Below are 19,335 nucleotides of genomic sequence, written 5' to 3' on the forward strand. Positions count from 1 at the left end.
CCTAGGACAAGAAGGACAAAGTCTCAAGATTTGACACTATACGTCATTCCATAGCTGGAATTATAAGGTCTCCAAAATCCATGTTGGGGTCATCATCGGTAAGTAGTATAAATAACACAGTGTTGTACTACATTTTGTTATTTTTACAGTTTAAGTAGGATCTTTTTTTCTGAAGCATCATGCATTTCCATCTACATAGACAAAAATTACATTAAAATAATGTTACAAAACCACTTTTCTGATTGATCAGCAGACATGATAACATCGTGGCTCATTTTTAATTTTTCATTCCAAACTATGTTACTATTAGGAAACTTCTGTGGAAATTGGTGTAAACCTGGGTGCAGGTACATGCTAGGTAGTATTGCTGAAGCCTTGGAATATGTTTGGGAGAAGTAAGATTGGAATTGGGTCATTTGAGGCAGACGGTAAAAGCTGGGTCACCCGTGTACTCTTGATAACGTATCAATTAAATAAGCTTCAAAGTCAAAATTTATAATCCAATAAATTTTTAGTTTTGCTTTGCATTCTGATTTAGCACTTTATTCTGTGTTAGAAAAACTAACCGTGCATATACATCTTAAACCTGTTTCACAGATTAGTGGTTGGCTGTTAATGTGGTCAGCTGCTCAGCTTTTGCCTGGTGACAATTATATAACCGTGCTTATTACTAAATGTATAAACTGATACTTATTACCCGTCAACAAAGTATACAAAGTGATGATTGCAGATGTTTTATGAAATAATAGTAATAACATACATGCATACATAAATAAAAAAAAATATTTTTTTAAATACACCAATACAAAAAGGGATCTCAGAGCAGAGTAGGAAAATGATCAGTATTGATCCTCTGAAAATGAAATGTTAGCTACCTATTTTCATGTTATGTATTTTAAGTATATTGAAACTTTGAAAGTGGAGGCTGTCCTGGATTAAATGTGGTGCTATTTTGAAAATACCATTTAGTATTTAATTGGCAAGAAAAGCTGAATTTTGTGTGCAATTACAGAAAACAGATTTTTTTTTCTATGTCATTTGAAGAAAGTTGTCTAGAAACCATGTACTTCCAAAAGCAACCAGTTTAACTGTTACTTACATGTTGGCACTTAAATGATTCACCTGCTCTCGGAATGGGAAGGCAGAAGCTAATACTGGGAAGAAGTATAGCTGGAAGAGAAAACAGCAAGGCTGGGGGTTCAGGTGGCTTCTCTTGGACAAAACGTAAGCCAGTTTTCTATAATACCAAGAGACCTGCATTTAATCAAATGAGGAGAGGAAACACAAGGAAAGGGATAACTTTCTTGTAAGACGGTGCTATGAATGAACTGAATGAGGAGTCTGAATGCATTGCATCATGAATGCCAGCTTCTGCTTTTCTGCCTCGTTTTTTTTGTTTGTTTTGTTTAGGTTTTTTGCCACTGAGGAATTCGAGCTTGGCACAGAAATCTGTTATTGTTTATAGGATAACTTTTTTTATTGTTTATAGGCTAATAGGTGGAATGAATATTGGTTTCATAGGGTATATTAACATGTGGGAATGAGCCAGGTACACTGAGGGTAAAGACAGGTTATTCCATAGGGAATTGTCTCAAATTATCAACCTAAATTTATTGCTTTACTTCCTCTCTGGTGTCTGTGCCCCTCTTTTACACCTAAAGAAAAATACCTTGACAAAATGTTTTATTTGCTTAAAGTGGAAAATAAGGAAGTACACAAAGTAAAATATCATTTCCATTACAATTTTCTTTTCGTTGACCACCTAAGTACAGGAAAACTCTTTCATTTTTTGAAGTTAGAAATAATACACTGCTCTTTGCTCCATTTTTCTCTTGAATAAGGGCAGCAGCTGGGGACTACATTGTTTTACTGTTGAAGAAAAACTGCTGAAGAAAAATAGGGAGAGAGAGGGGGGCTTAGAGTAAGTAGAGGACAGTACTAGGTCCATGAGGAGCATGATGAAGTATATAAGGGCATTTCCTTCCTCACAGAAGGAAGAGTGTGATGAAGTATGTAAAGGCACACACCCTGCAACACACAGACACCCCCAATAACCCATAAGCAAAATATGTCTGTAAAGGGAAACTTGAAGGAAGAAAAGGCAAGTGAAAGGAAAGGTTGAGAGGGAGAGTAGAAATCTAGCAATGTGGATTCCTTTCCTTTTGTATGGTTTTGTTAATTACTTATTTTATTCTTGGCTTGCAGTCAAATCAACAACAAAAATCTTAGAACAGTATTTATTCATTTAAGCTGTTGAAAGTGCTTCTGTAGTTGTATACATATAAATGAGCAAGAGATCTTATTCCATACATGAAATTGTAAAACGGAGAGGCCTAGAATGCAAGTCTGTGCTTTCAGGTATCCAATTAGTTATGTTAAGTTGCTTGATGATATTTAAACTCAGTAGAGGTTAAGGAAACAAGTTGTGAATTTAATTTTGTGTGGGTGGCTTTTTTCCCTCTATCTTCCTTAAAGACAAACCTTTCTTGTATTCAAACCATTTAATTCTAACTATACAATTCAGTAGAAACGTTAGCACTAAGTGGTGTAAACTGAGTTGAAATCAATATTAAAATGATTACATATCTTGCATTTGTACTTCATTGTGGGCTTTCAGCTATGTTTTCTTTCATAGCCAGTCAGGGTGAATATTGTATCATACAGAAAATATGTTCCAGTTAGAAGACTTGTTCATAAAAATAATGCTGTTTTATTTACACTCACAACATGAATAATTACTGTTTGTTTCATCAGAGAAACCACCTTGATTATGATTGCCTCATAGTATATGACAAAAACTAAAGGTAGTGTAAGGTAGGAGACAACCAGCAGAGGATACTTTGTGGAAATTTCATTGTTTTCTTCTAAAGTAATAAATAATAGTTTAATGATTTTTAAAAGCAGGGGGATGCTTGATGTTAGTGACATAAACAACGCCATAGTTAGGCATGTCTTAAATGCTTTGTTCTTGTCTTTCTCTGTCATAAAGGCTTTTAAGATGTTTTAATCTGCGAAGTGATCATGATTGTCTGAACAGTGACTCAAACTTGACCCAGTCTAAACATAGGCAGGTGTTATTATCTGGTGGCTTCCTCTTAAGTGAGCTAAATGAGTTGCCAGTCAGATTTTTAAATTTTTTTAACCTTCCTTTGTGAAAACCATGAACTATTTTATTGACCCTGAACTGGCCTTTCATCCTTAGAAACACTTCCTCTCAAGTAAAAATGTGTTTTTCTGGCAAAGGCTTTGCTACTCTGAACCCCTTAACATTTCTTGATAACATAGTTTTCTGGGTTTTCTGACAGGCCATACTTGGCATCTTTGAACAACAAATGTCCAAATAAGTAACATTATCTAACATTTTGAAAGCTAGTTTTTTCTTTTAGAAATTTCTGAAAGACAATAATGACAGCATCATTTAACAGTGGTAGACAGCTCTGATCTAAGATCTATTTAACTGTTGATAGGATTGAAATAAATGACTGCCTGCCTGGCTAAACAATATCTTGGGCTTTTAGTAGTTCACTATTCTGATAAACACAGTTCCTTGAGGTACATCTTTTGCTCCTAAAAACTCTGACTGTGCACTTTATGTTCAGGCTGTTGTTATTTCTTAAATAGCCCTTCCTGGCTCCGAATCTGTAATAGAGCAAAATCTGTAATAGAGCATACTCAGTCTTTCTAGTGATGAGTCTTTTGGTTACAGTGCTGGCCTAAAATCTCATGTCTGAAATTATCCTTCATGCAGGCCCAGGGCTCTAGATCCCAGTGCTGATATCTGAGAATATGAGCTCTGTCAGGCTCTTAAATAAGTTCTCCAGTTTCCCATCAGGATCCTCAACTAAACTAGACCTTTTGAGGTATAACTTAGAAAGGCAGCCAGGAATCCACAGAGAAAAGCATTTTTTTTATACCGGAAACGTTACTATGAAAGTGCTGAAGAATTACAGATATTTGGAAACAAGAAGTTTGAGTAGATGCCCTTTCTTGGATCTACTCATTCAGACTCTGAGAGTCTGAGATTATTCCTAGTGTTTTTTGGCTAGCTAAGTCATCTTAACCTGAATGTTTCCCCAGGAAGACCATAAATGTGTGGATAGGCTCCACCATGTCCGTAGCTGCACCACATCAAATTTTTCCCTTGCATGCACTAGTGGAGCGTTTCCTGTTCTCTTTCCCCATCTGCCTAGGGGAAATATGGTATCATCATTGATGATACAAAGAAAAACTTGGGTTTTTATCAGGGCAGAGCAGTAGGAGAGGTTAATTCAGAATCATATGCTATGCTTTGTCTGTATCTGTTTGATCATGCTTAACTGAGGTGTGGGTCTTTGGCTGCTACCTAAATGCTTGCCTGGGACACGTTCCACATATCTGTTTAACTCATGATTGGGTAAACCCTACGTTATTTTGTTCAGAGCTTTACCACTCTGGCGGTGAGAATTTCTGTGAGCTGTGGTATTAACATGATACACAGCTTAAGTAAGATCTGTCTAGCTATACAAGTACATCTGAAGAGGTCATTGAACAAAGTATGAAGTTTTCCTTGGTGTTTGCTTAAACAATGTAAGCTTGTTAAAATTAATATGTGAGATTATAGCTTAAAACTCATTAGCTTCCAGTTACAGCCAATGAAAATAATTTCTTAAAATCTTTGTGCCTTCATAAACTCTATGCTAAAGTTCATAAGCACCATACACCCAGGTGTATATTCTGTGCTACAGTGTAAATGCTAGGAAGAATGTCTTATAGAGCTAGTAATTGGTTTGCGATTGGTAATCGGTAGATTGTATAATCGGTAAAATTTGGTAATTGACAATTCGTAAAACCTGTGAAAAGAATTTATCCATTTGAAATACTTTATGTAAATCAATATCTTAAGTTTTTATGTCTGAGAAGTTTCTGTCTGGATAAAGAAATGGTTCATTTTGAATTGCTGTTAATACCATGTTAGAATGCATAAGAAGGAGTTGGTTGGTATGGCTTAGGAGAAGTAGCAGGCTAATTGAAAAATATTACATGGTTTATGGACATTTCCATAAACTGCTTTTTATATATTAGGTTTTTAGGTAATAGAAAAGGTGATCAGTATGTCTTCTGTGTGAATATAAAAGCTTTGATTTTGTTTGTTAATAGGAATACATAATTTAGCTAGAGAAACAGAAATTATTGTTATCATGCTTTTCATGTAAAAGTGAACTCTAAAAATGTACTGTTATAGTAACATTTTTCTTCGATGTTTTTCCCAAGTTCTTTGATGTAATTTCAACCACTGAGAAACCATTGGCTGAGCAAGACTGGTATCATGGTGCAATTCCAAGAATAGAAGCCCAGGAGCTGTTAAAACAGCAAGGAGACTTCTTGGTGCGAGAGAGCCACGGGAAACCTGGTGAATATGTCCTTTCTGTGTTTTCAGATGGACAACGGAGACACTTTATCATACAATATGCTGATGTACGTCTCTGATACAGTACTGAATATTCAAAGTTAGGAAGCTTATAATTCCAGCTAAACAATTTAGGGTCTACATAATTTACTATGGCAAAAGGCTTTTGCCTTTATATGAAGATAGGAAAGCTGTTGGAATTATTTCCATCAGTGTGGAAATCGGGGAAAAGATCATTTTGGGAAACAAAGGAACAGTATGAAGTATGAAGTTATTCAACATATTTTATCTTATATTTAAAAACCGAGTTATTTTTGTAAATGCTTTGAAACCCAGAACTTGTTACTACTAATTTATGCGTGTAGCTGTATTTATTTTTAAACCCATTTTCATAGTTGGTGCTAAGTAGGCTACTTCTAATTCAAATGTAAAGATTCCTTCTGAAAAATGGAAACATTCACGGAGAAGAAAATAATCTGTGTTGGTTTCTATACAGTTGGGAATTGAAGTCCCTGCTGCGCTAGAGATGCATAAGTTCTTTTTAGCCCTATGGATATTGTTTTGTTCAATATAACACAAGTGCTTGTGGATGTTGCACGCATATATGATTCTGAGGACCAGAACTGATCCCCTTGTTCTAACTTAGGAAAAATCGGTCATTTTAAACAGTATGTTAATTTTTATATGCCTTTATCCAATGTATTTCTTTTTATTCTTCTTAATGTATTACTTGGGGTTTCAAATGTATGTATTTTTGGTTTTACCTTTCAGAATTTTAAACTCATTCAAAATATAACAGTTCTCATAACAATACTAGAAATTCTTCTTGAAGTATGACATTAGCAGCAAATCATTCTCAGTTTTGATTGAGTGATGCTGCCAAAATGTATTTCAGTCTCCTATAATAAAATCTCCCACATACAAAAAAAAGGCATAAACCTAATCGCCTATGAGTGTTTACGCTGACGAAATTCCCTTGTCTAAAACTCCAGCTAATGCAGGATGCCTGCGGGAAGTCAATATTGTGTACCTGGTCTATTTCTTTTTAATTGGAGGCAGTGATATTTTGCAAGCTTCATAGAAGTTGGAAGGCTTCTGTAGGATCGATGACTATGGACACTTGTCCAGCTGGAATTTTCATTGATTTTCACCTAGAGTTTTCCTTGTAGAAGTGAACCTTTACACAAAGTCAGTGTTTATTTTATTTTGATTTTATGACCTATAACTATTTTGATGTGTCAGAGTGCTGAACGAGAAAATAAGAGCAATAAAATCACCTGTGCCTAGACACAAGATGCTTGGAGTTCTCTGATCGTGATCCAGCAGAAATAAATGCACGTTGTATACTTGGTGTGCCTGAAATAATTTTGTGTATATCATTGTATGTGGCAAGTAGATATTAAAAAAAAATGTAGATTGGACTTTCAAGTGAGTTAAAATAGAGGGTTGGGTTTTTTTAAGTATTACGTTGAGGCTTACCTGTAAGCTGAGCCTTTTTTATATTGTTTTTTCCACATGCAAAGAAAAGAAAAAAGAAAACAAAGAAAAAAGAAAAAAAAAAAAGAAAAAATCTAGCAAGCTATCTTTCTTTCCATATTTTCACTACTATCTCTTAGGAATTACATTTGAAATGTAAGACTGATACTGTTTAATATTGCAGAGCTTGGACAGTCCAAACATCATCAGCTCACTAGATCTGTCTGCTTGTAATAGGGCATTATGTTCATCTGCTCTTGGGATTCATTTGTGGCAGATTTTCTTGACAATCATGGAAGTTAAAAATTTTTCTTAAAGAAATGCAGGCTTCCTTATGCACTCGTATAGGGGTGAATTTTCTGCATTTGTTGTGGAAAAAGTGTCAATTGTGAAAAGAAGAAAAGCTTATTAAGTTTTTAGAAGGAGTGAGTAGACAGAGGGACCGTTTTGGTCATGTAACAAGAGGGATTGTATTCATAAACATTTTGGTAGGTAAGTTTGAGGAGAATTTAGTGCAAGAACTTTGTTTACATTGGTATGAACAATGTGGTATCAGGTCCCTGTGAGTGGCCAAGTCACACTGTTGGATCTCTGACAGTCACCGTATAGAAACCAAACTTTGTCTCTGTATAGAGATTTTCTTCTGAATCAAATACTGAGGGGCAGTGGGGCATGCATCTGTTTATAACATTGGCCCCTTAATTGCATAAATGTTTCTCTCTGGTTTTACTGTTATTTTAAAGGCTAATCTTAATAAAATATGCATGTGATTAATTCATTGTTCAGCTTTAAGCATCAAAATTCTCTGCTGGTACTCAAGGCTACTGTTTTTCACTGCTGCTTATTTGAGGCTGTGCTATTTTAAAATTGTTTGTTAGTGATTTTAATAATGGTCAGGATCCTGTGTGAACACACAGTCGAAGAACAGTGTCTGCCCTGGAGGTCATACATAGATGGTAGCAAATGGGCACGTGGCTGGGTCTGGGGTGAGGAAATAATAGGCAGTACTGGTTATTGTGCTAGGGGCTAGGGAGATTCTTAGGACATCAGTTTTTTTGGATCATCAGCACAGAAATACGAAGTTTACCTGAAACAAATGGAAACTAGTGCTGTTAGTCAATCACAGCTGAGTCACTATTTAATAAGTGAATGAAGTTAACAAAATAAACAACAGAAAATATACAGACTATAAAAACATTTTTATGATAGAGAACCAGGAATGTTAAAAATAGGTGACACGACCAAGCTGTCTTTACTAACAACAGTAACACCTTTCAGGAAGTTAATGTTTTAACTCCAAAGGAAGAGAAACTTACGATGCATCATGCAAGGAAGTTGACCCTGGGGACTAGAGAGAAAGAAGCTTTCATGCCAGTGGCAGAGGTTTTCATTGCCTAGTTGTGTAAATTAACTTGACTCACCTTCTGTGCTTGAGTTTTTTTAATTGTAGTACTTGTTTATGATTGCCATTGTCAGGCTAGCTTATGGCAGTTCCTGTCTTGTGGACTTGAGTTCTCTACCTGTAGATGCAGTCTCCTATAGGCATAAGACTTTACCCTGTTTCCCAGTCAGCTGCGGTGTATAATTTATGACATCCAGGAGGATGAAATAAACACTTTGTTACTGCTTTTTTCCCCTTCAAGTGTATGGGCAAAGATAAGCAATAAAAATACATTTTTCCACTTAACAGCTGAAAGAATGAAATGTCATAGCAGTCTTTATTAAAGAAAATGTTACATACTTCTAAGAAAATATTAAAAGAGTTAATTGTTTCCATTGTGTTCAAAATTCATGCAGCAGAGGGGGGAGGAATTTTGTCTTCCTCAGCTTCTCTATGAATTACATGCATGACCTGCCTTTGTTTTTAGCTGCTGTAGACTCTTCTGGCATATAGTCCTTCTTAAAGACCAATCACACATCTTATACTCTGTGCCAGGGTTTTACTAATGTTAACAAGCATTCTAAATGCAGTAAGATCTGAGTAAGATGGTGTTACTAATCTCCTCTTTATTTTATTGTCAGATGTTTATTTTTAGTTTGTTTTCTGTAATTCTTAGAACTTTAAGTAATTAGGAAGTTAGGGTTCTGTCCTCTGATTTCTAATGTTTTTATTTCATTATGTCAAGAGTTTAAGTTTGTGTCATATCTCTTTAAATTAAGAATTTAAATAGGTAGTTATTTTATCATGTTGCATTTAATGAATGAAGCAGTAATTTTGCATTTATTAATACGTCATCTTCCTATCATTCCATTTAAGTCAATAGAAAACCTATTAAACAGATCAGAAAAGAAATCTAATTCTGTGAAGGTGAACATGTCTTTGTTTTGTTAGTAGTGAGGGAGGCTTGGTGATGCTCTTTTGCAGTTTCTTGTTTGTAATATTGCTTGTAGAGAAACAATTATTTCCTTTTACCTCCATACAGAATCAGTATCGTTTTGAAGGAACTGGGTTTCCAACTATTCCTCAGCTCATAGAACATCATTACACAACAAAGCAAGTTATTACAAAGAAATCAGGTGTTGTTCTGCTGAATCCTGTTGTTAAGGTAATGCATACATTCCAAGAACTCTGTTTGAAAAGAAGGGGGGTGGGGGGTGGGGGGTGGGGCTTGTATTTTTATTTCAAATATGTTCCTATATAACTCTTAGAAGGTTTTTCATTCTTGCTTATTTTGTGACTTTGTGAGCTTTTCCAACCTTTTCTGCTCTGTGCAACACATTCCTTTAAAATAATGTTCCATCCTGTTACTATCTTGAAAGAACGGCATTCAACATCTCACAAAATATCCTCCTACTTATGTTTTTGGTTTCCCATTTGCATTTCACTGCTCAGTAATTGAAAGTAGTAGTTCATCGCCCATAACGTTGTGATGAAGAAATTTGGAAGAGTTTTGAGAACATTTTGTCTGTACTTTGTGTCTCAGAAATAAGCTCTACAGACACAGAAAAAGGTACTGTCATTCCAGCGTCATCGCAAATTTGAAATGAAAATTCTCTTTCTAATCAGTAAGCTATTGCAGAAAGTCTTTCAGGAGGGAAACAAAAGGGATCAAAATATTAAACTATATGACTGTTTAGAAAGCCTAAGAGTCTCCTTGGCTTTTTCCAGTAGTTTTGCAGTTAATATCTACTTAGTTGATATTTTGTTTGTGAGCCAACTCTTTTCTACTTAAACCTTTGTGTTTTAACTATGAGTAAGCTATTTGTTTTTTTTTTTTTTTTTAAAGACTGGTTTCAAGCATGTGTAAAGCACCTTCTGTGTTCTACAAAATTTTAGGAAGCATAACAATTTGTATTTCAGAGTTAATTTCCTACTCCAAAGTCCTAGTTGTTTTCTGCTAATAATCCTGAGAAATAAAAGCATATACCCTTTCTCAAAATAAATGTGATTTTTTTGCACCTACCTGTGCCGACCTATTCTATCTAATTTTAAAATTTAAAGAATGAGGCTTTGTAAATTCATATTTTAGGTTAATGTCTTGCTGATTACCAAATCGACACTTTATTGAACATAAAATAATGCTTAAATGCGTTAGAAAATATATGAGAAAGCATAAGACATTATTTTTGATTTGTGAATAATTGTATTTTGATATAAACTTTAAAAATAAAGGGCTGTCAAACTTGACATCTTTTTATATCTATTTGCAAATTTTTGTCTTTTACAGTACCCTATCTGTTTTAAATGTTTAATGCTTTTTCTGTTTCCTGGGGGTTTTTCTGCCTTTTTATAATGTACATACTGTGAGAGCAGCCCTGATTTAGCAAATGTAAAACTATAGTGCAGTATGGTACTACACACTAAATGATAAGAGAATTTATTCTTAGTTGCTTTCTGCCAACGTTATACAAGAAAACAGAAGGTGGAAAACATAATCTCTTCATTCTCTGTTGTTTACTTTGAAGACAGGGAGTTTCCATATTCCTGCCACTTTTGTTTCATTTTGCTATAATTTTGTGAAATAAAGTGAAGTTTTAATTTATGCATAGTTTTATGTAATTATCTATAGTCAAAGAATTTTTCTAGTACCAATACTATGGAAGAAATGTGATCCCAAGTGACTTCCCCGATCATTTGTTCATGGCTGTACTTGATCTCATGGCCTTTGAGGTGTTAAATACACATAGGGAATAGTCTAAATCCATTGATGATAACCATGTAGACATGTATGACTGTGCGGTGCATCTTTCCAGGACCTGAATCCATCCCCCTACCACTACATTCAGTTGTACCATAACCTTCTTACAAAGTGATGGAGAACAATTTTTGAAACAGACTTCTTAGCTTTTCTGTTGTCACTGGGTGCAGTCACTTTTGTGTTTTTCTTATTTTTGGAGAAGATGAGGTGGGCCCATTCCCCTCTGGATTTGTTGACTTGAGTTAGTCTTAGTATTAACTAAAATTAGTGGAAATAATTTTTCCTCTAGGATCATGCTATTTTTATAACCAGTGAGTAGGTGATTTGAGCTGCAGTTCAAAAGTACTTTTGACTGCTCAGTTTCCCAAAGTGCTGCAAGTAATAGGCATCTATCCATAAAATGGAGTCACACAGGCTCCATTTATTTCACTGTATGACTGACTTTGTGCTGGTGTGCGTCAGTCTTAATATTGAAGTCTAGTTTGTTCAGGGTTGATGAACTTTGCAACTTCCAGTCTGATACGTTACGTGAAATAATGGAGGGGATGTCCAGGGTAATACTGTTAGTGCTAAGAAGAGTATTGGGTGAAAGGAAACTTTATGGTATAGGAGTTTTTAAATATGCATATTACTTACATTGTATGTAAGCTTTCAAGAATTTGTGAGACAGAGTATGAGTGTCTGATTGCTACTTACACTTGGTTTAAACTGAAACCAATGTACAGTGTACTTAGTGCTTCACAATCAGCAATTTGAACCAAGTAAGAGTATTTAAAAGGGTGCTAGCTAGATGATTTAAATCGCTTTAGAGCAGTTTTTTTTAAAAATATTTAAATTGTTTTGTAATACCTTTTGGTCTGAGCTACGATTTTGTGATTTTAGTTCTCCCATCTGATAAAAACTAGTTGTTGGGAAAAAGTATTACAGAACTAACAAAAAAGATTGTTGTGAGCTTTTCTTTTTAATTTGCATGGAGGTCTGGCTTCCATATGGGGAAGTGGAGATATTTTAAGTTATTTTCAGAAATAGCGTATGCACTCTGACACCTAGTGTTGGCGGTACTTTATGCATCATGTGCTATTGTCAGAATATCTTTGATCATTTCCTTAAAATTCATTTGACATCTGCAAAGACTGTTTTTCTTGTTCGTATTATAACTGCAAAGCAGCCTTTGACGTTTCATGCAGTCTTTAATCTTTTTGTGCAAATTGCTGTCCCTGTAATAACCTATTTAGAAAGTGAAAGTTAAATATGACAGAGAACTTCACAGGAAAAAAATTACACTACATAGTTTGGTTTTGCTTCCTATCCTTCCCTTAGTCATTTATCCTCCTTTACCATATTAGTAAAATTCGTGCTCACCTTCTGTGACGTTGGCTTTGAAAGGAGCAGTCTTAATTATGTCACAAAAAGCCTGTCCCATACCCCATTTCATGTAGACCAAATCTGCCTGCTTGGAATTTCAATGATACTGTAATAATAGAATTTGAATTAGAAAAAGTGAGGACATTAAAAAGATATCTGCAAGTGATGTCTTTAATGGAAAAGTCTCTCATATTTATTTATAATGTTTTAGAAAAAATGTATGTTACGTTCTTCGGTTTGTTATTGATGGAGTGACTAGTATGTGAAGCCCCCTGAGTAACCTCAGTGCATACCCAAGGACTTCATTAGTAGAAATGCTGTTTTAACCATATTAAATATACTTTAACTTTCTGACATGTTTGACCTTACATTGTGGAGGTTTTTTAATATTCTGAAATAAATTTTTTACATTTAAGAAATCTGTATTAAGTTGTGGATATGCTTTCATTTGACTACTAGGAAAAAGAATCATTAAGGAAATAAGGAATGCTATTTTTATTTTGATATATCTGTGCTAATGTTTTTGTTTGGATCAGAAAATCACCTTTGCAGCAAATCTGCCTAGTGTCGCTTAGGATGCCATGCTTCCATCATCGAGCAGTCACCAAAGATTCAAACTTTACTCCTTTCAGCTGAAACAAAATAGGAATAAGCACAATTGCTGATGGGAGGGAGTTCAGTCTTAAGAACCAGGAGAGATCTAGTCTGAAGTAATGCTCTTCCCCCCAGATGTGTGTTTCAGGTGCCCAGCACCAACTGTTTCATTCTGGAGATCTGCCACTATTTCACTAGTGCTAATGTAGTCCTAGTCTCTGGATGCTCTGTAGTAAATTCAAATTCTGAGCTCATGAAAAAAAACGAACCGCTACTTTGTCAGTTGAGTTAGGTATGTATTTGTTGCCAGTAACTTTCATTTAAATCTTGTGGATCTATTTTGATGTGAAAAAGAAGCCTGTGATACAGCTTCAAACATCTTCTGTACATGGGAAAATTATGAACCATAAATAATGTTGAGTGAGATGAATGAAGTGTTAAAAAAGAAAAAGAAGATTGATTTTGTAGGAGGGGTTCTAGTATTGATGAATAAATTTGCAAATTACATGAGAATTCTGTGTGGCTCTGATGCTGTCTTGGAAGATATGAGTACGTTAATAAGTTAGACATGGAGAAATGATGAAGAAATATAAATTTAAGTGAGAATGTAAAGGTAGGTTTTTTTCATGAAAATGCACTCATAAAAGTCTGACATGACCCTAGTTTTTCAGTGTCTGAACCCATTTGAGCTGTAGTTTGTATTTAGAATTCTTTGAGCTCAGTTTTAAAAGACAGAAAGCATGAATGATCTATCAGCTCCCATGTTTCAACTTCTTAGTAATATCCTAGAACTAACGTTGGCTCCTTTAGAAATTAGTTAACATACACTTACACATGCAAAGCTAAGGAAAAGTTGTCTTCCTGGTTTTTGGCTCCCCTTAGTTTTGGCCTTGCATGTGTTTTGGTTGGTTTTGCTGTATTTTGCAAAAACAAGCTGAAGTTCACTGTTGCAGGTAATACGCACGTTGGTGGTGCAGGTAGTGTGTGTTTCTCAGGCCAGCAAGGCCAACATGGAGGAATTGAAGGAGGCTGCTGAATATCCTCACTTTCACAGGCCTTCCTAGGCCTGCTGAGAGAAGCAAAGAGACCTAGCAAGGAGACTGTCAAGTTTATCACAGTGTAGTACTGTTATTCAATTAGAGATGCTCTTCTGGTGACAGGAAAGAATGAAGATGCTGAAAAGGGAAACAGCTGCACTGCAGTAATGGTGCTACCTTTTGGGAAGATCATCCTGCATTTGTTTGACCGAGGAGAGCTCTTTAGGAGCAGAAATCTCAGCTGAAAGAAAGAAGCAAGCTGTAGCAGTGAGTGATTCAGTTAGTGCAATTTTACCTGGGCTAGCTTTGTAGCTCCAAAGAAGATCCCACTGTGAATTTCCTGTGTGGTACCTGTGCATCTGGCCAGGCTGGTGGGAATGCTGAGAAGCCCCTGGTGGTTGTGGTCTCCATGTGTTGTTTTTGGCTCAAAGCTGTAATTCTCATGAGCATGATTCAAGTCTGATATATGCATTTTTAATTGTTAAAATATATCTGTTCTTTAAGAAACTGGAATCCACAATGAAAAGTAAGGATTTATGGTATGTAAAATATACACTTGTAGAAAATGACTGTGTTTCTTGCATAAGCGTGAAATGAATCTCTTGCCACTTATTTGCCATTCAATGGTAGTATGGTCATCCAGAAGGCCTGTGATTCATATGTTAGGGAAATTTACAGTATTTTTTTTAGGAGAATTTAGGCAGATTTTCAGTAAGTTCTTTAGTCCAATTCTGAAATCTGAAGAAAAGCCTGCAGCTATTGATATTTGGTAACAGTTTCATATCTTAATACTAGAGATGCATTTCAGTTGTGTTCCTATTTCCCCATAATTTAGAGGTGGTAAAGGATTTGCTTTTAAGACTTTTAAGCAGAGAGAGTTGCAGTATTTGTCAGGTAGCAAAAGGAATACATCTTCCATAATGGTGGCCTGTACTTGTCAAGGTGTTTTATCCGAATGAGAAAATGCAGAAAGAGTAGTTTTAATTTTGTGCTAACAAAGCAGTGAACCAAACTTACATATAATTTCAGGTAGCTTGACTGCTTTTAAAATTTAGAGGATATTTTCTAAAAAAAAAAAAATCCCTTAAAAAAATGATGTGTTAACAGAGGCACATAAGGCTACCTGAAAAAAAGAGTGACAAAGTTTGTTTTATATCCAGTGATTTAAGTTTTCTGTATTTTTTTTCTAAAGACCCTGGCATTAAAAATCCGTTCCAATGAATGTTTCTGGTTCAGTCTTGTCTTCATGGTATTTCTTTCCATGATCATGTTTAGAATAAAATTGGAAGATAACACTCTTAAAGGCTCTAAGCATTAGCTTATGCTCAAACCTAGAAAAAAGTGTACTTTGTGAAGTATATTAATTCCATTTCAGCTAGCAAAGTGTCATTTTTGAGAAATCTCTTCAAGAAGAATCTCTGTCTTATAAATATTAAATGAGCACCTTGGGTGTGTGTGAATTCATGGGGTTTGTACATTCGTATAAAAAATTAAAGAATGCCATATTGCTACGTGGAGTACAAATTTAGTGAAAGAAATTGTCTCAAAGACAACTGAATCACTAGGAAGTAGGAAAAAGAACCAAAATTTATGAAGCAGAAGACGTAAGCAAGCCATTTTTACTGAATGGGAAAATGAATAAAAACCAGCTGACTAGAGATGAGCCTGTGGGCAGCATGCCAAGGTTGGAGGCAAGATTGAGATTGATGGCACAGCTTAAGTGCCCCTATGCCAGAGCCTGAAGCATGAGCAACAAACAGGAGAAGCTGGAAACCACTGTGCAGCAGGGAGACCATGACATAGTCACCATCATGGAAACATGGTGGGATGACCTGCATGACTGGAGTGCTGCAGTGGATGGCTATAAACTTCAGAAAGGATAGGCAAGGAAGGAGAGGTGGTGAGGTAGCTCTACTGCCTTAATGATGTTAACATGATCAATGGTGGTAACAACAAGGTTGAATGTTTACGGGTAAGAATCAGGGGGAGGGCCAAGGCAGATATCCTGGTGGATGTCTGTTGTAGATCACCCAACCAAGATGAAGAGGCAGACAAAACATTCTACAGGTATCTGAGAGAGGTCTCAAGATCGCTAGTCCTTGTTCTCATGGAGGACTTCAACCTACCAGATGTCCACTGGAAATACAACTTAGTGGAGAGAAAACAGTCCTGGAAGTCCATGGAGTGTGTGGGAGACAGCTTCCCAACACAGCTGGTCAGTGCCCAGCCAGGGGAGATGCCCCACTGGGCCTGGTGTTGACAAACAGGGATGGACTGGTGGGTGATGTGCTGGTTGGAGGACATCTTGGGCACATCGATCACGAGATGATAGAGTTTTTGATTCTCACAGAAGTAAGGAGGGAGGTCAGCAGTACCATTACCTTGAACTTCTGGAGGGCCGACTTTGGCCTGTTTAGGAGCCTGGTTGACAGAGCCCCTTGGCAGACATTCCTGAAGGGCCAAGGGTCCAGGAAGGCTGGACACTGCTCCAGAAGGCAGTCTTAAAGGTGCAGGAGCAGGCTGTCCCCATGTGCCAAAAGATGAGCCGGTGGGGCAGAAGACTGGCCTGGCTGAACAGAGAGCTTTGGCTGGACCTCGGGGAAAAGGAGAGTTTCCCACCTTTGGAAGAAGGGGCAGGCAGCTCTGGGGGACTATAAGGGTGTCACAGGGTTACGCAGGGTGAAGATCAGAGATGGAAATCAGCCTGGCCACTGCTGTAAAGGGTAACAAAAAATGTTTTTACAAATACATTAGAAACAAAAAGAAGGCCAAGGAGAATCTCCATCCTTTATTGGATGTGGTGGGGAACATTGCCTCAAAGGATGGGGAGAAAGCTGAGATACTTAATGCCTTTTTTGCCTCAGCCTTGAACAGTCAGACCAGTTATCTTCAGGGTACTCAGCCCCCTGATCTGGAAGACAGGGATGAGGAGGAGCAGAATGAAGTCCCCACAGTTCAGGAGGAAAGTTAGTGACCTGCTCCTCCACTTAGATGTACAAAAGTCTATGGTGCTGGATGGGATCCCCCTGAGGGTCCTGAGGGATCTGGTGGAGGAGCTCGCCAAGCCACCCTCCATCATTTATCAAAAGTCCTGGCTAACTGGGGAGGTCCCAGCAGACTGGAGGTTAGCCAGTGTGATGCCCATCTACAAGACAGGCAGGAAGGAGGATCTGGGGAACTACAGGCCTGTCAGCCTGACTTTGGTGCCGGGGAAGGTTGTGGAGCAGATCACTTTGAGTGTCATCACACAGCACGTACAGGACAACTGGAGATCAGGCCCAGCCAGCATGGGGTTATGAAAGGCAGGTCCTGCCTGACAATCCTGATCTCTTTCCATGACAAGGTGACCTGCCTATTGGATGAGGGAAAAGCTGTGGGTGTTGTCTACCTGGACCTTAGTAAAGCGTTTGACACCATCTCCCACTGCATTGTGCTGCAGAACCCGGCTGTTCATGGCTTGGACGGGTGTACTCTATGTGGGTGCAAAGCTGGCTGGGTGGCTGAACCCAAAGGGTGGTGGTGAATGGAGTTACATCCAGCTGGCAGCCAGTCACAAGTGGTGTTCCCCAGGGTTCGGTACATGGGCCAGGCCTATTTAGTATCTTTATCAAGGATCCGGATGAGTGGATCAAGTGCATCCTCAGTAAGTTTTCAGGTGACACCAAGTTGGGTGGGAGTGCTGACCTGCCTGAGGGCAGGAGGCTCTGCAGAGGGACCTGGGCAGGCTGGAGCGATGGGCCCAGGCCAGTGGTGTGAGGTTCAGCAGGGCTCAGTGCCGGGTCCTGCCCGTGGGTCACACCAGCCCCACGCAGCGCTACAGGCTGGGGCAGAGCGGCTGGAAAGGGCCTGGTGGGAAAGGGCCTGGGGGTGCTGGGTGACGGCCGGCTGGGCAGGAGCCAGCAGTGTGCCCAGGGGGCCCAGGCGGCCGGCAGCACCCTGGCCTGTGTCCCCAGCAGTGTGGCCAGCAGGACCAGGGCAGTGACCGTCCCCCTGCACTGGGCACTGCTGAGGCCGCCCCTCGAACCCTGTGTTCAGGTCTGGGCCCCTCACTGCAAGGGGGACATTGAGGGGCTGCAGCATGTCCAGAGATGGGCAGCGGGGCTGGGGAAGGGGCTGGGGCACAGGTCTGATGAGGAGCGGCTGAGGGGACTGGGGGTGTTTAGCCTGGAGAAAAGGGGACTCAGGGGGACCTTACTGCTCTCTACAGCTACCTGACAGGAGGCTGTAGACAGGTGGGGGTAGGTCACTTCTTCCAGATTAGAAGTGATAGGACAAGAGGAAATGGCCTTAAGCTACACCAGGGGAGGTTACATTGGATATTAGGAAAAATTTCTTCACTGAGAAGGGTGTTCAGGCATTGGAACAGGCTGTCCAGGGAGATGGTGGTTTGAACACCAGCTCTGGAGGTGTTCAGAAAATACGTAGATGTGGTACTTAGGGACATGGTTTAGTGATGGACTTGAAAATTCTGAGTTAACAGTTTGACTTGATGATCTCAAAGGTCTTTTCCAAGGGAAATGGTTCTATGATTCTGTGATTCTAATAAATAACAAACTATGTTGGTAGAAGGGGAAGAAAAAATATTAAGTGGAAGATTTCAGATGAAGGTGTTGACAAAAAGTTATAACTAGGAAAATAAACTACTTCTATTAAACTATCCTTCAGCAAAGGTTCAGATTTACTAGATTTTATTACTAACATTTTGTAGGCACATTTTGAAATCAAAGGATTGACTGTGTTCAGTAGTATTCCAGCTGTAAGTCACACTTTTGTGGAACATTTGTAAACACTGGGGCTTTGCAGTGTGGCTTTCCAGTATCATCAGAAGCTTCATAATCAGACATTAATATGGCATAATAATACAATTTTATTAGAATTGGATAGGTTGCACTAGTAAATTGTTTTTCTGCTGAAGTAATATCTCCAGATTTGTAACTCCAGCATTCTATAATAATTGTTTCTTGGAAGACTGTGTGTTACAGATTTCATGTAGGCTTCTAAATATATTGTTCTTGTTTTTACTAGTGCTGTCAGTGTGACTTTAATAGAAATAATGTTTTGAGTTTACAGTATTTTCATAGGATGTGGCTGACAAGTATGAAACCTAACTTGAATGTAGGCTGTCATGGATCAAAAAACACAGTGTATATTGAGTGTAAGAATCAGAGTCTGTGCTCTTTAAATGCCGTTGTAGAATTATAGTTATGCACAATGAGGTAGTAGTATGAAGTAGCTTGTGATTGCCTCCAACTATTTTAGCCTCCACTAGTTTAAGTGGAACAAAATGGTAAAAAGGAGTGGAATGTAAAGAGGCAGCAGGGAGGGTGGAACTCTGTTA

General features: G+C 37.9%; 1 protein-coding gene across 4 annotated transcripts in view; it reads left to right on the forward strand.

The window, feature by feature from the left end:
* The window catches only part of FER (FER tyrosine kinase), a 202,445-nt gene that overhangs the window by 99,931 nt on the left and 83,179 nt on the right, over positions 1-19,335 (forward strand). For 3 of the 4 annotated variants that reach the window (XM_080371961.1, XM_080371963.1, XM_080371962.1), the window contains 3 exons: positions 6-98; positions 5,251-5,454; positions 9,286-9,408. In XM_080371961.1, the coding sequence (XP_080228087.1) occupies positions 6-98; positions 5,251-5,454; positions 9,286-9,408 (420 nt within the window). The remainder of the gene's footprint in view (positions 1-5; positions 99-5,250; positions 5,455-9,285; positions 9,409-19,335) is intronic. The other variant, XR_013924856.1, reaches the window with a different exon arrangement.

Source organism: Falco punctatus (genome assembly GCF_963210335.1).
Source record: "Falco punctatus genome assembly, chromosome: Z".
In the NCBI taxonomy this organism is placed as follows: domain Eukaryota; kingdom Metazoa; phylum Chordata; class Aves; order Falconiformes; family Falconidae; genus Falco; species Falco punctatus.